The sequence below is a fragment of the Aquarana catesbeiana genome, linkage group LG01 (genome assembly GCF_042186555.1).
Source record: "Aquarana catesbeiana isolate 2022-GZ linkage group LG01, ASM4218655v1, whole genome shotgun sequence".
Lineage (NCBI taxonomy): Eukaryota > Metazoa > Chordata > Amphibia > Anura > Ranidae > Aquarana > Aquarana catesbeiana.
This window is the reverse complement of record NC_133324.1, coordinates 542059883-542076500: the sequence shown is the minus strand read 5'-3', so window position 1 is coordinate 542076500 and position 16618 is coordinate 542059883. Positions and strand designations below refer to the sequence as shown.

Sequence of the window (16618 nt, the reverse complement as noted above, 5' to 3'; positions counted from 1 at the left end):
TCAGTAGCGGTGGAGGCGATCGGATCCTTCTCCTGGCTTGGTATGAGGGGAAGATGGCCCCCACCCATCTCCATATCATTGCAGGGCGGTAGCGATGTCAAAACGTCACTTCCACCCATAGCTCTTAAAGGGCCTTTTTTTTTTTTTTTTCAAATGACAAAAATTGTTGTTTTTTTTTTTTTTTTTTGCATTTTAGTGTAAATATGAGATCTGAGGTCTTTTTGACCCCAGATCTCATATTTAAGAGGTCCTGTCATGATTATTTTCTATTACAAGGGATGTTTACATTCCTTGTAATAGGAATAAAAGTGACACAATTTTTTTTTTTTTAAAGAACTGTGTAAAAATAAAAAAATAACAGGTAAAATAAATAAGAAAAACATAAATGCATTTTTAAACGCGCCCCATCCTGCCAAGCTCGCGTGCAGAAGCGAACTTTTAAAGTTACATGAGTAGCGGACGTATATGAAAACGGTGTTCAAACCACACACGTGAGGTATCGCTGCGATCGGTAGAGCGAGAGCAATAATTCCAGCTCTAGACCTCCTCTGTAACTTAAAATATGCAAGCTGTAGACTTTTTTTAACGTCGTCTATGGAGATTTTTAAGGTTAAAAGTTTGTCGCCATTCCACGAGCGGGCGCAATTTTGAAGCGTGACATGTTGGGTATCCATTTACTCAGCGTAACATTATCTTTCACAATGTAAAAAAAAATGGGCTAACTTTACTGTTTTATTTTTTAATTCGAAAAAGTGTATTTTTTTCCAAAAAAAGTGTGCTTGTAAGACCGCTGCACAAATACGTTGTGACAGAAAGTATTGCAATGACCGCCATTTTATTCTCTAAAAATATATATAATGTTTGGAGGTTCTAGGTAATTTTCTAGCAAAAAAATGTTTTTAACTTGTAAACAACAAATCTCAGAAAGAGGATCGGTCCTTAAGTGGTTAAGTAAATATTGTGGGGGGCTGCGGGGGGGAGCTGGATGCTAAACATTTTTCACCTTCATGCATAGCATTCATGATGGTAGAAAACCTTCACCCTTTACAACCACTTTAAACACATATACATATCTCCCCCACCCCCCAATTCTCATACTCCTGTTTCCTACCTTCTCTTTTACATAACAATAATGGGGATTGTTACTGTAACCTGCATTTTTTTCTGCAATTCCCTAGACTGTATGTGCCTCCTTTTGACAGCCATCATCACACAAAACAACTGAAGAATTGACTCTTGAAGTTTTATACACCAACATTTAAACAACAAATCAACAATTGCTCTGGTAATTAAGGGTGCAGTCTCACTGTGCTCATGAAGTGATTCAAAAAAGATCAGTAGTTAGTCATATTACAGTAAAAAAAACCCTAAAGGCTGATTAACAAATAAAACAAATTGTTATTGATTTATTGTTATGGGTACCAGTACAGAATGCTGATTGCTTATTGTTCAGCTTTCAGATATTAATGAGTAAGAATTATTATATTATCATTTTGATTACCTCAAAATGAAATTAAGTAGATAGAATGTATTACAATAAGTTGATTATATGATTAGATCTTGATTTTTGTTGCTGAAGCTAATTATCCTCATACAGTCTGATCTGATGTCATGTCTGAAAAAACAAACAAAGGAAGATGCGCGCCTTCTGAGAGCAGACAGTGTAGACTTTATAATACAAATAATAAAACACTCACATTGAGGTAAAACCATGTCAGCATGAAGATAAGTCCTGCAGCGGTGTGTCACTGCGCACGCTGGTTCCGGCAGCCTAAGCCACTCGTATTCCCTGTAGGAGCCATCCACCAGCTCTGTGTATGGAGATGGATCCAGAGAAGAGGGCTGGAACGTCCGTGGCCTCCGATGACGTCAGACACCACTGCAGGCCACGGGTGTTCCAGCCCTCTTCCCTGGATCCATCTCTATACACAGAGTTGGCGGACAGCTCCTACCAGGACTACGAGTGGCTCAGGCTGCCGACATCAGCGCGCACAGTGATACAGCGCTGCAGGACTTATCTTCCTCATGCTGACATGGTTTTACCTCAATGTGAGTGTTTTATTATTTGTATTATAAAGTCTACACTGTCTGCACTCAGAAGGCGCCTCTTCCTTTGTTTTTTCCTACATGTTTGAAGTGTGCTTCTGCTTCCCTCAAGAGGCCTGCCCTGAGCTGTGGACTGTCTGTTCTTCCTGCTGGATTTTAATATCCTCTCACCCAGTTCATGTACTTTGTCCCTGAACCCCATGCCTATAATTGTTCACACAGACTATGATTTTTGGCATTATTGACTGCAGTTTGCGCCATTACCTACTCCCTTTTTCAAGTGATGTCATATTTGTAGAGCTTTCCACATGTTACATTCTGATCATATAATCTCCTTACAATATCTTTTAGAATTGCTAATAACTACATAGCGCAAGGGCCTACCTCATTCTTAACCAGGTCCCTCCCGCCCACAGTACATTTACTGGCTCCCTGCTAATGCTGGCTTGCATCTGGATTTTGTGAACATAAGTGGAATTTTGAACTAAAGTGGAGAGTTATTAACCAGTAGTTGAAAACAGGAGTTAAGACAGGAGTCTTCTAACCTGTAACATCTTAAACTTCCTATAAGTAATTATAATGTAACTGGGAAATGAGTGCTAGCAGGGTTGAAGGTTTTGCTCAGTTCACAGTGTGCCACATGTATGATACCGCTGTGACAGATGTGAGCAGGTTGCCCTTCTGGAGTCTCGCATTAGAGATCTGGAGGAGCAAGTTGCAACACTGGGCAGAAAGGACAACCTTGAAAGGGGTCCTCTGCTTGCTGAGCAGGTGGTCAGTAGGGTTGATGTGGAGGTGCAAGTCAGGATTATCAGGTAGGAAGATGGGTTAATGTAGTTAGAGGGAGTGGAAGGGGCTCACAGAAAAGGAAGGCCAGTCCTGTGCATCAAAACAAATTTGCCAAGTTGAGTAAAGATGTGGAGGTGGCAAACACAGAGGTGGCAGCCCTGGATGTTACTGCTACCCCTAAAACCTGGGAGAGCAGCCCATCTAGTAGGGGTGGTGAGGGGAGTGCAGGTAGGCCTAGACAATTGATGGTACTAGGGGATTCTATAATCAGAAGGATTGATTGATAGAATAATTTGTCGCCAGGATCACCTCAACCGAATGGTTTACTATCTCCCTGGTGCCAGGGTTCGGCATGTGGTGGCTCAGGTTAATAAATTACTGGGAGGGGCTGGGCATGACCCGGCTGTCTTGGTTCATGTTGGAACCAATGACAGAATATATATAAGGTGGAGGTTCCTTAAGAATCAATTTAAAGAACTAGGCTGCAAGTTGAAGGGAAGGACTTCCAAGGTGATGTTCTCTGTGCCATGCGCAATACAGGAAAGGCATGGGCAGATTAGAGAGCTGAATGCATGGCTTAAGATCTGGTGTAAGAAGGAAGGGTTTGAGTTTCTAGAGCACTGGGCTGACTTTTCATTGGGGTGCAATCTATATGCTAAAAATGGTTTGCACCTGAATGGAAGGGGGTCTATTGTGCTGGGGGAGGGGTTTATGGGAAGGTTGGAGGAGTATTTAACCCTTTCATGACTAAGCCTATTTTTGACATTTGGTGTTTACAAGTTAAAATTTTTTGCTACAAAATTACTTAGAGCCCCAAACATTATATATATTTTTTTAGCAGAGAATCTAGAGAATAAAATGGCGATTGTTGCAATATTTTATATCACACAGTATTTGTGCAGCGGTGTTTTAAACGCAACTTTTTGGGAAAAGGGACACTTACATAAATTAAAAAAAAAACAAACAGTAAAGTTAGCCCAATTTTTTTGTATAATGTGAAAGATGATGTTAAGCCGAGTAAATAGATACCAAACATGTCACGCTTTATAATTGCACGCACTTGTGGAATGGTGACAAACTACGGTACCTAAAAATCTCCATAGGGGACGCTTTAAAAATTTTTTACGGTTACCAGGTTAGAGTTACAGAGGAGGTCTAGTGCTATAATTATTGCTCTCACTCTGACGATCGCGGCGATACCTCACATGTGTGATTTGAACACTGTTTACATATGCGGGCGCGACTTCCATATGCGTTTTCTTTGCTACGTCATCGTGACTGTGATCAGAAAAGGCTCTTGGAGGTTGCGTATAACATAATGCTGACTGGTTGCTGGGCTTGGACAGGCGGAGCTAAAACTGGCAAACCCAGCTGTGAGAAACTGTGGAGCAATTTGGGAGGTTCTGACCGGAGTGCATAACCCCTGAGTCTGTGGGAATAGCTGTAAGAGCCCGATGGAGCAACTGACGGGATAGTGAGAAAGCTGAAGAGGAGGTCCATCCACGGTTACCCACTTTTGCCTATTACCCCTGCAGGGGTAACAACATTTGGTGAGTGGGGACCCATTGGGGGAAGCACTACGAGTCACCTCATCTGCTGAGCACCGAAGTCACCTGAAAAAGTCACAACTGGCTATTCTGGAATTATATTCAAATTTATATATCACCTGTGGGACTTGTATTTTGATTCCCTATTTTTATTTTTTACATACTCGTTTTGTGTGGGACTATTCTTTTATATATATATATATATATATATATATATATATATATATATATATATATATATATATATTTTTTTTTTTTTTTTTAATATATATATATATTTTCCATATATATTTTTTATATTCATTTTTCTATATATATTTTTATATACACATTTGGTTTGGACTTACCACAAAGTTACTGGATTTTTTATACTCACACTCAATTATATGGTGGGCTACTTTTGGGAGATATATTTGTGCAACACTAAATATATATGCAAGGCTGTTAGGCTTAGGTTTGACCTGAGAGTTACATTTATACACCCCTTTCTATATTATGATGCAGTTTGTTTGATTACTTACACATATTTGTTTATCTGCCACATATACATTGACTACTTGATTAAGCACGTGTTTGCTATATCACACTTATACCTAACACTGATAGTTACACATATACACACTCTGTCCTATAGGATAAGTCACCCCACCTTTCTTTGCAGATAGGTACTGACCTACCACTTTATACACTTATTTGGTCCAACAGGGTAGCGCCAATTACCGCATATGTGAGTAATGGCCGCATATGAAAAAGGTGTTCAAGCCACACATGTGAGGTATTACTGCAATAGGTAGAGCGAGAGCAATAATTCTAGACCTCCTCTGTAACTAAAAACATGCAACTTGTAGAATTTTTTAAACGTCCCATATGGAGATTTTTAAGGTTAAAAGTTTGTCACCATTCCACGAGCGGGCGCAATTTTGAAGCGTGACATGTTGGGTTTCAATTTACTCGGTGTAACATCATCTTTCACAATATATAAAAAAAATGGCTAACTTTACTGTTGTCTTATTTTTTAATTTAAAAAAGTGTATTTTTTCCAAAAGTGCACTTGTAAGACCGCTGCGCAAATACGGTGTGACAAAGTATTGCAATGACCGCCATTTAATTCTGGAGGGTGTTAGCTTTAGTTTTCTGGCTGTGCTGGGAGCTAATTCAATGATTAGGCTTGTGCTGACTCGCCAGCGCAATCATTCACTGGGAAGTTTAGTGCTGCTGTTTCTCCACCCTCAGATCCTGTTGCAATTGAGAACAGAGGATATGTAATTACTGTATTTATCGGCGTATAACACGCACTTTCCCCCCCCTTAAAATCAGGGGAAAATCGCGTGTGTGTGTTATACGCCGAACAGCTGCCTCAGAGGGGAAGGAGGGAATCTCCTGTGTACTCGGCTCTGCTCGCAGTCACGCCTCCTAGCATTGACGTCCCTCCATTGGACCGGTGTTATGTCCATCATAAGAGCCGGGCCAAGGGGTGGGACTGGGCGAGACTGCGAACTGAGCCGAGTACACAGGAGATCCGGCTCTGTTTATTTCGGCAATAACAAGGCTGCAGATGCGCACTGATCATGCTGCAATGATGGGCAAGGCTGCAGATGAGCACTGATCATGTTGCAGTGATTGGCAAGTTTGCAGATGGGCACAGATCATGCTGCATTGATGGGCAAGGCTGCAGATGGGCACTGATTAGACTTCAATGATTGGCAAGGTTGCAGATGGGCACAGATCATGCTGCATTGATGGGCAAGGCTGCAGATGGGCACTGTTTAGGCTGCAATGATGGGCAAGGCTGCAGATGGACAATAATTAGACTGCAATGATGGGCATTGATCATGCTGCAATGATGGGCGAGGCTGCAGATGGGCACTGATCAGGCTGCAATGATGGGCAAGGCTGCAGATGGGCACTGTTTAGGCTGCAATGATGGGCAAGGCTGCAGATGGACACTAATTAGACTGCAATGATGGGCATTGATCATACTGCAATGATGGGCGAGGCTGCAGATGGGCACTGATCAGGCTGCAATGATGGGCAAGGCTGTAGATGAGCACTGATCATGCTGCAATAATGGGCAGGGCTGCAGATGAGCACTGATAATGCTGCAATGATGGGCAAGGCTGCAGATGGGCACTGATCATGCTGCAATGATGGGCAAGGCTGCAGATGGGCACTGATCATGCTGCAATGATGGGCAAGGCTGCAGATGGGCACTGATCAGGCTGCAGTGATGGGCAAGGCTGCAGATGGGCACTGATCAGGCTGCAATGATAGGCAAGGCTACAATGATGGGCACTGATCAGGCTGCAATGATGGGCAATGGGGAGGCTGCAGATGGGCAATAATAAGGCTGCATTGATGGGCATTGACTCTTATTTTGCTTCAAAATTCTTTATTTAAAATGTAAGTTTTTTCCTTAAACTTCCATCTTAAAATTAAGATGCGTGTTATACGCTGATAAATATGGTACTTATAAAAAGAGAAAAAAAGTAGTGGTGCACCGAATGGAAATTTTGGAACCGAAACCAAAACTGCAGGATGCACTTGGCCGAAAACTGAAAATGACAGTTGTTAAAAAATATTTTATATATAATTGTATTATATTCGACTTTTTAATTAATATCATCAATTTAAATGAATATGAATTTATTGTGGGCCATTATTTATTTAGCTCAAGAAAAGCTCATGAAAAATGTATCCCTTTAAATTCTATTTATGTCTTCATATGTATGTAAATGTATATGTATGGTCAGTTAAAATAAAAAAACGCATAAAAAAAAGCACCTTCCAGTTCAAATACATTGAAAACGTAGCAAGAACGCATAATTAACGCACCCCTGTTACGTTTTTGATGCGGTTTTTAAGTTACATGAAAAACACACCATAAGCACAGTATACCATGGTGAAATGGTCCCGAATTTGCGGTAAAATCGCAGCAAAACCGCCACAAATTCGCTGTAAAATCGTGGCAAAATCGCCTGCGCTTTTGGTGCCATTATCAGCACCTTTTTCTCTAATTGGCTGAATGCCGATAACACTATTTTTGCCTGAAATGTTTCGGTGGCTGACATTTCGGTGCATCTCTAAATGAAAAAAAGGTATTTATAATGTTTTTGGTTATGTATAAACAAATCTTTTGCCTTTCATTTATATCTTAGACTGAGGGGGTTGGTTAACATATACTTAAACCTAAATTAGAACTATAGATAAAACTTTTTTTTTTCATTTTGGATAGAACAAGGGAGGGTTATAACGCCTGTCAATTTTTTTTTGCCTTCTGTGTCCCATTTAGGAGATTTCCCTTCACTACCTGTCCCATAGCCAAAACAGGAAGTGAGAGGAAATCCCTGAAAATGAATGGAATCTCTTGGAGACCACCAGGTCACAAGAACTAGTGTCCCCATTGGAAGGTTTCCCCTCTATTACTTTTCTTGGGACAACCCAAAATTTGGGTTTTTCTTCACTTTCACTTTCAGCACAAATAGAGAGGATGAATCTCCTTAACAGGGGGCACAGACAGAAATAAAAACTGACAGGGTTTCTAATCCCTCTCCACTCTATCCAAAATTAAGATAAAAGGTTTTGCCTTTAGTTATACTTTAAAGAAAAACAAAATCCAGAATTACGAAAATTGTGCTCCAATGGTCTTGATGTCCTTGCGTGACATCCCTTCTTCCATGGGATGATTTCACTCATGTTTTGGAGTCATTCATTTCGGCTCCATGGCAGGCGTGTAAACTGAGCTGTGCATGCGCAGAAGATTGGGTACAGGCAGGCTAGTTTATTTTATTTTCAGAAGTGCCTGTCTGTCTTTTTTTTTTCTGATTTTAGTTCTGCTTTTAGGTTTTGCTTTTCCCACATTCTTCAGACTTCTGAAGCTGTAGGCCCATCTCATTCAATTAGAGCTTTGGTTTTTGTTTTAATACATTCTTGGCAAGATTGGTAATGTCTTCAAGGTGCTGTTGAGACAGTAATATGTAACCATATTTACTTTTTATATTTAAACTGTACATTTGTTACTTTCATGAGCTAGGATCTTTGAGTGGAAAGATAATGTATGCATTTATTTTTATTTTCCCCAGGTCTTGGACCTATCCATTCGCCAATTTCCTAGTGGCTTTACCGTTACGTTTTGGGCAACAATATCTTAATCTTCAATCAGCCTTGGAAAACACAACAATCATCTGAAGTATTGCAAAAGAACTCCAATTCATACCTCTCTTGTTATACCTCACAGCAATGTGGTCATTACAGCTGCTTCTCTGCTTGATGCTGTTGATAACCTTTACTCACGGTGAGAATTTAATTTAGTATTGGATATATATTAGATAATCTCTGTAGTTTACGTAGATAACATCTATTGCTTTTTACATAAGAATAAAACTCTGCAAATAGCTTAAAGTGAAAGTAATTTACAATAATAGTCTAGGCTGTGGTTGTTTATTAATCTTAAAGTGATGGTAAACCTTTTTTTTTTTTTAAATAACTAACATGATATACTTACCTGCTCTGTGCAATGGCATTGCATAGAGCAGCCCTGGTCCACTTCTTCCCAAGTCCCCTGCCAAAGCTCCTGGGTCCTCCCCCCCATTTTCTATAGGGGCACTTCATAGACACAAAGAACGCGGGTCTGCTCTGGTGGACCTCCTATCACAAATTGGATTAGCAGCAAGGATGGGAAGTGTCATCATAATGGGGGATTTTAATTATCCAGACATAGACTGGGTGGAGGGAACCACACATTTGTCTAATGCCCCATACACACGGTCGGATTTTCCGACGGAAAATGTGTGATAGGACCTTGTTGTTGGAAATTCCGACCGTGTGTGGGCTCCATCACACATTTTCCATCGGATTTTCCAACACACAAAGTTTGAGAGCAGGCTATAAAATTTTCCGACAACAAAATCCGTTGTCGGAAATTCCGATCGTGTGTACACAAATCCGACGCACAAAATGCCACGCATGCTCAGAATAAATAAAGAGATGAAAGCTATTGGCTACTGCCCCGTTTAGAGTCCCGACGTACGTGTTTTACGTCACCGCGTTCAGAACGATCGGATTTTCCGACAACTTTGTGTGACCGTGTGTATGCAAGACAAGTTTGAGCCAACATCCGTCCGAAAAAATCCTAGGATTTTGTTGTCGGAATGTCCGATCAATGTCCGACCGTGTGTACAGGGCATAAGGCTCGCCAATTCCTAAATGTCTTGCAGGACAATTTCATGGGTCAGATGGTAGACGCACCAACTAGAAATAAAGCATTACTAGAGCCACTGATTACCAACAATACAGACCTGATCACGAATGTGGAAATACGAAATTGGCTCCAGTATAAATCACACAAATAGGAAACATAAGGCGAATACAAAGACACTGAATTTCAAAAGGGCCAAATTCCCTAAACTACAAACCTTGCTAGAAGGCATAAATTAGGATACAATCTAAGAAACAAAGAACACGGAGGAGAGATGGGTTTGCTTTAGGAGCATATTAAATAAGGCCAGTGCATCCCATTGGGTAATACATTTAGCCAGTGCATCCCATTGGGTAATACATTTAAAAGAGCAAACAAAAGTCCTGGATGGCTTAACTCCAATGTAAAAATGCATATAAAAGCAAAGGAGAAGGCCTTCAAAAAATACAAGGTTGAGGGATCATCAACAGCATTCAGACTTTATAAAGAATGCAACAACAAATGTAAGGGTGAAATTAGGGCGGCTAAGATGGAACACGAAAGACACATAGCGGAGGAGAGCAGAAAAATTCCAAAAAATTCTTTAAGTATGTAAACAGTAAAAAAGGGAGGACAGACCATATTGGCCCCATAAAGAATGATGAAGGACATCTGGTTACTAAGGATGGGAAGATGGCGAAGGTATTGAATTTTTATTCTTCTCAGTATTTACAAGGGAATTGGGGGGCTTTAGTAACCAAAACTGCATTGCTTATCCTCATGACATGTCACAGGAAGCACCCTCATGGCTAACAGAGGACAGTATTAGAATTAGACTTGAGAAACTTAACATTAATAAATCACCAGGACCGGATGGCTTGCACCCAAGGGCCGAGGGTACTTAGGGAACTCAGTCAAGTAATTGCCAGACCATTGTTCCTAATTTTTACTGACAGTTTACTGACTGCAATGGTACCAGCGGATTGGAGAAAAGCCAATGTAGCACCAATATTTAAAAAGTGCCCAAAATACATCCCTGGGAATTACAGACCAGTTAGCCTAACATTAATAGTATGCAAGCTCTTGGTAATACGTAGTAATGAAAACTGTATCATTAGCAGTAATCAGCATGGATTCATGAAGAATCGTTCATGCCAAATCAATCTATTAACCTTCTATGAGGAGGTGAGTTGCCATCTAGATAAAGGAAGGCCCGCAGATGTGGTGTATCTGGATTTTTCAAAAGCATTTGACACAGTTCCCCATAAATGTTTATTGTACAGGTTGGCATGGACCATAGGGTGGGTACATGGATTGAAAACTGGCTACCAGGGCGAGTTCAGAGGGTGGTGATAAATAGAGAATAATCAGAATGGTCAGGGGCGGGTAGTGGGGTCCCACAGGGTTTTGTGCTGGGACCAATCCTATTTAATTTGTTCATGAACGACCTGGAGGATGGGGTAAACAGTTCAATCTCTGTATTTGCGGATGATACTAAGCTAAGCAGGGAAATAACTTCTCTGCAGGATATGGAAACCTTGCAAGAAGATCTGAAAAAATTAATGGGGTGGGCAATTACATGGCAAATGAGGTTTAATGTAAAAAAATGTAAGATAATGCATTTGGGTGGCAACAATATGAGTGCAATCTATACACTAGGGGGAGAACCTCTGGGGGAATCTAGGATGTGAAAGGACCTGAGGGTCCTAGTAGATGATAGGCTCGGCAATGGCATGCAATGCCAAGCTTCTGCTAACAAAGCAAACAGAATATTGGTATGCATTAAAAAGGGGATTAACTCCAGGGATGAAGCGATAATTCTCCCACTCTACAAGACTCTGGTCCAGCCACACATGGAGTATGCTGTCCAGTTCTGGGCACCAGTCCTCAGGAAGGATGTACTGGAAATGGAGCGAGTACAAAGAAGGGCAACAAAGCTAATAAAGGGTCTGGAGGACATTAGTTATGAAGAAAGGTTGCGAGCACTGAACTTATTCTCTCTGGAGAGGAGACGCTTGAGAGGAGATATGATTTAAATTTACAAATACCATACTGGTGACCCCAAAATAGGGATAAAACTTTTTCGGGGAAGGGAGTTTAACAAGACACGTGGCCACTCATTAAAATTAGAAGAAAAGAGGTTTAACCTTAAACTACATAGAGGAGGTTTGTACACCTACACCGTAGTGCAGGATTGGAACAGCCCCCTTGAAAATTTTAGGCAGAAATGGTCATAAAGATAATTTTATAGTAAAAGGCAATATAATGCCACTTTTATTATTACAAAACATAAAAACTTGTTTACATATAGCCATAGCCAATAAGGCAAATAATGTAAAACACACAGTACAAAATTAGAAAAATTGGTGGTACATCAAAACATATTTGTCAAACCCAACAAAAGGCAAGTATGCTCTGTGCTGCCAGAGACAAGTTGTGGTCAGTCAATAGGGATTTCTTGCGTATAGCCCAACATGTTTCGGAATAAACAATGTGTATTCCTTCATCAGGGTAGATTATGTCTGGGTGTCTTTAATTTTCATAGTCGCATGATAACCACACTGTAAAGCACAATGTGAACATAGCAAGCAATATAAGAGTATAAATTTGGTATATAATATATGTGACCATTCTAATACTCACATGATTATCCACAGTACAATAAACAAAAAAGGAAACACAAGGAATAAAATCAATGGGGACTCCCAAAGTGACTGAAGCTGTCCGCAGGGCAGCAGATGGGTGGGCGTGCATCCCAGGATGAGCAAGCTGCAAACATCCACAAGAAATGCCTTTGTAGGCTACACCAGTGAAAAAGATATCAATATCTAAAGCAAAAAAAGCAAATGGAAGAGCGTATTAACACATAATTCCTAAACTTAAATATCAGCAGACAGAATGAATATTGCATAGAAATAAGATAGGGGAATCAGGTATCTCATCACCCCACCATAGAGTACATTACCTTTGAACACACCAATGCAGATAACCACACCATGGCAGCTATGCTCAGAGACATGCCTATCTCAGGTGTGTCTACTTATATAGGGAGTATTCCTCAGGGAGAGCCAATAAGCCATGGGGAGGAGGTGCTGGAACCCTGAAATTATTTCTATGCAACATTCATCCTGTCTGCTGATATTTAAGTTTAGGAAGTATGTGTTAATAGGCTCTTCCAATTGCTTTTTTTGCTTTAGATATTGATACTTTTTTTCACTGGTGTAGCCTATAAGGCGTTTCTTGTGGATGTTTGCAGCTTGCTCATCCTGGGATGCACACCCACCCATCTGCTGCTCTGCGGACTGCTTCAGTCACTTTGGGAGTTCCCATTGATTCTATTCCTTGTGTTTCCTTTTTGTTTATTGTACTGTGGATCATCATGTGAGTATTAGAATGGTCACATATATTTTATACCAAATTTATACTCTTATATTGCTTGCTATGTTCACATTGTGCTTTACCGTGTGATTATCATGCGACTATGTTTACATTTCAGACAATGAGAAATAAAGACACCCAGACATAATCTTCCCTGATGAAGGAATACACATTGTTCATTCCGAAACATGTTGGGCTATACGCAAGAAATCCCTATTGACTGACCACAGCTCGTCTCTGGCAGCACAGGGCATACTTGCCTTTTGTTGGGTTTGACAAATATGTTTTGATGTACCACATTTTTTTCTAATTTTGTACTGTGTGTTTTACATTATTTGCCTTATTGGCTATGTCTGGCAAAAGTGGCATTATATTGCCTTTTACTATAAAATTATCTTTATGACCATTTCTGCCTAAAAAGTCCAAGGGGGCTGCTCCAATCCTGCACTACGGTGTAGGTGTGCAAACCTTTTGTATGTTTAGGATGTTGGCAGTCCAAACACGAATATATCCTAATTCCTCTTTTCCAAACTACGTAGCGGGTTCTTTACTGTAAGAGCGGCAAGGATGTGGAATTCCCTTCCACAGGCGGTGGTCTCAGCGGGGAGCATCGATAGTTTCAAAAAACGATTAGATAAGCACCTGAACGACCACAACATACAGGGATATATAATGTAATACTGACATATCACACACATAGGTTGGACTTGGTGGACTTGTGTCTTCTTTCAACCTCACCTACTATGTAACTATGTAACATGAGAGCAACAATTCTAGCACTAGACCTCCTCTGTAACTCTAAACATGTAACCTGTAAAAAATGTTAAAGCCTCGCCTATGGAGATTTTTAAGTACTGAAGTTTGGCGCCATTCCACGAGTGTGCACATTTTTAAAGCGTGACATGTTGGGTATCTATTTACTCGGTGTAACATCATGTTTCACCTTATACAAAAAATTGAGCTAACTTTACTGTTTTGTTGTTTTTTAATTCATGAAACAGTTTTTTTTTCCCAAAAAGAAGAGTTTTAAAAATTGCTGCGCAAATACTGTGTGACATAAAAAGTTGCAACGACCGCCATTTTATTCCCTAGGATGTCTGTTAAAAAACATATATAATGTTTGGGGGCTCTGAGTAATTTTCTAGCAAAAAAATGAAGATTTTTACATGTAGGAGAGGAGTGCCAGAATCGGCCTGGTATGGAAGTGGTAAATACCGCCAAAAAATAAAGCTCTATCTGTCTTAAAAAAAAAAATCATATAAAATTCATGTGCGTACAGTGTTGCATGAATAATGGAAAATTGTATACTCGCCTTTCCGTAATTTTCCTTTCCTGTCACATCTTCATGGCAGCATACACGTTGGGTTGTGACTCCGCCTCCACAACCTGATAGGACCACATAGCTATAAATTAGAGAGTAGACACCCGTCCCAGTATTCTCTGTATATATACACACAAGTCTCCTCAGAAGGGTGGGTGATTGTATGCTGCCATGAAGATGCGACAGGAAAGGAAAATTACGGAAAGGTGAATATACAATTTTCCGTTTTCCTGTCGCATCATGGCAGCATACACGTTGGGGAGTAACTCGCCAAACTGGGTGGGAATGCAAAATAAATTTATTGACAAGAAACAGAAGAATTGGCCTGTATAACAGCCCTCCCGAATTCAACTGCTGCTAAACGTGCAGTGTATATTTTATAATGGGAAATGAAGGTATTTCTAGAAGACCAAGTGGCCGCTCTACAAATGGTTTCCGCTGAGACTCTACAGTAAGCTGCCCATGAAGTAGCCATTGCCCTGGTGGAATGTGCCCTTAAACCTTCCGGAATCTGCAAGGTGCTTAAGGAGTAGGCCTTCTTGATAGCTTTCATGAGCCATGAGGCGATGGTACGGGCAGAAGCTGCCTGGCCCTTCCTGAACCCATGTGGAATGACTAGAAGGTTCTCCCATTTTCTGAATGGCTTGGTTACAGAGAGGTATTGCAGAATGTTGCCCTTGACATCCAGAGGATGGGGAATGCCCTGATCCGTGGCCAAGGCCGGGAGGTCAATCTCCTGGTTAAAGTGGAACGAGGAGGAGACTTTTGGGATAAATCTGTCTGAAGGCTTCAGGGTTAGTCTGTCTGGGTAAATCATCAGATACGGTTCCTTGATCAGCAAAGCTTGCATTTCTGAGACCCTCTTTGCCGATGTGATGGCAATTAGAAATGATACTTTTAGAGTCAGATCCCAGAGGAAGATGTCTTCAAGTGGGAAGAATGGCTCTCCGGATAAGATCTCTAGGACAGTCGATAAGTCCCATGTTGGGAACGAAGGCTTTCTAGGAGGCCTCAGCTTCAGGCAGGCTCTTTGAAATTGGACCACCAGAGGGTTAAGTGCCCACTTAACCCCTGTCAAAGCGGAGATGGCAGAAACTTGGACCTTTAGGGTGCTGGACCTAAGGCCTTTGTCCAGACCTGACTGGAGGAACTCAAGCACTTGTACTGCTGATGGGGAAGAAGGGTCCCAACCTTGTTCCTGGGCAAAGGAAGAGAACTTTCCCCAGATTCTCTCGTAGGTGTTATTTGTGGAGAGTTTTCTAGCTTGGAGCAGAGTATCAAATACCTTTTGAGAGCAGCCCTGGACTAGGAACCTAGACCTTTCAGTCTCTAGGCCGTTAGGTGTAATTTCTCTGGGTTCGGATGGAGGAGCTGGCCTTGGGTTAGTAGATCCGTTGTCACCGGGAGTGGAAGTGGGTCCGTTGTGCTCAGCTGCAGGAGGGTGGTGAACCAAGGCCTCCGTGGCAAGAAGGGAATCACAGCCAGTACTAGGGCCGCTGAATGTTTGAGCCTCAGAAGGAACTTGGCTATCAGCGGAGTTGGTGGGAAAATGTAGCCTAGGCGAAAGTTCCAGGAGTGCTGGAGATAATCTGTTCCCTCCGCTGAGGGGAAGGGGTTCCTTGACAGAAACCTCTGACATTTCTTGTTCTCTGGCATTGCTGCGAGATCTATGTCTGGATGACCCCATGTCTGGCATATGAGGGCAAATGCCTGTGGGCTTAGACACCACTCGTTGTTGGAAACGAATGTTCTGCTGAGAGAATCTGCCAGAAGGTTCTGAACACCCGGAATGTAGGCCACCCTCAGATCCCACAGGTTCAGTTGAGCCCATGGCATCACCGGACCAACTTCCCGCATTATGGAGATGCTCTTGGTACCCCTCTGCCTGTTGATGTAGGCTACAGCCACTCGGTTGTCCATTTGAATGAGGACCTGTTTCCCTCTCAGAAGTGAACTGAATGCTAAGAGGGCTTGGAAGGCTGCCTTCATCTCTAGAACGTTTGATACTACATCCTTGGTTTTGAAGTGCCAGCGGCCCTGAGCTGCGTAATGTAGATAATGTGCCCCCCATCCCTCCAGACTGGCGTCCGAAGTTACCACCTCCTGGTGGAGGATGACTATCTGCTTGCATCTGCTGAGGTTGTCGGGGTGAGTCCACTACCGTAGAGATAGCCGGGCTTCTTCTGAGATGCGAATCGATTGGGACATGGACCATCCGTCCCACTGGTGCAAGAAAGAGGTTTGCAGGGGTCTGGAATTCCATTGCGTCCATCTGACCATCGGAATGGTTGCTGATAGGGAACCCAGGAGGCTGAGGTATGCTCTGGCTGGTAGATATGGCGCCAGAATGACATCCTTCACCTT

The 16618-nt window shown here is 41.6% G+C and overlaps 1 protein-coding gene across 13 annotated transcripts in view; it reads left to right on the top strand.

Annotated features, from left to right (window-relative positions):
• ADGRL3 (adhesion G protein-coupled receptor L3) overlaps positions 1 to 16618 on the top strand; it is a 1522275-nt gene that overhangs the window by 234636 nt on the left and 1271021 nt on the right. For all 13 annotated transcript variants that reach the window (XM_073595048.1, XM_073595046.1, XM_073595028.1 and 10 more), the window contains exon 2: positions 8462 to 8673. In XM_073595048.1, the coding sequence (XP_073451149.1) occupies positions 8619 to 8673 (55 nt within the window). In that variant the 5' untranslated portion in view covers positions 8462 to 8618. The remainder of the gene's footprint in view (positions 1 to 8461; positions 8674 to 16618) is intronic.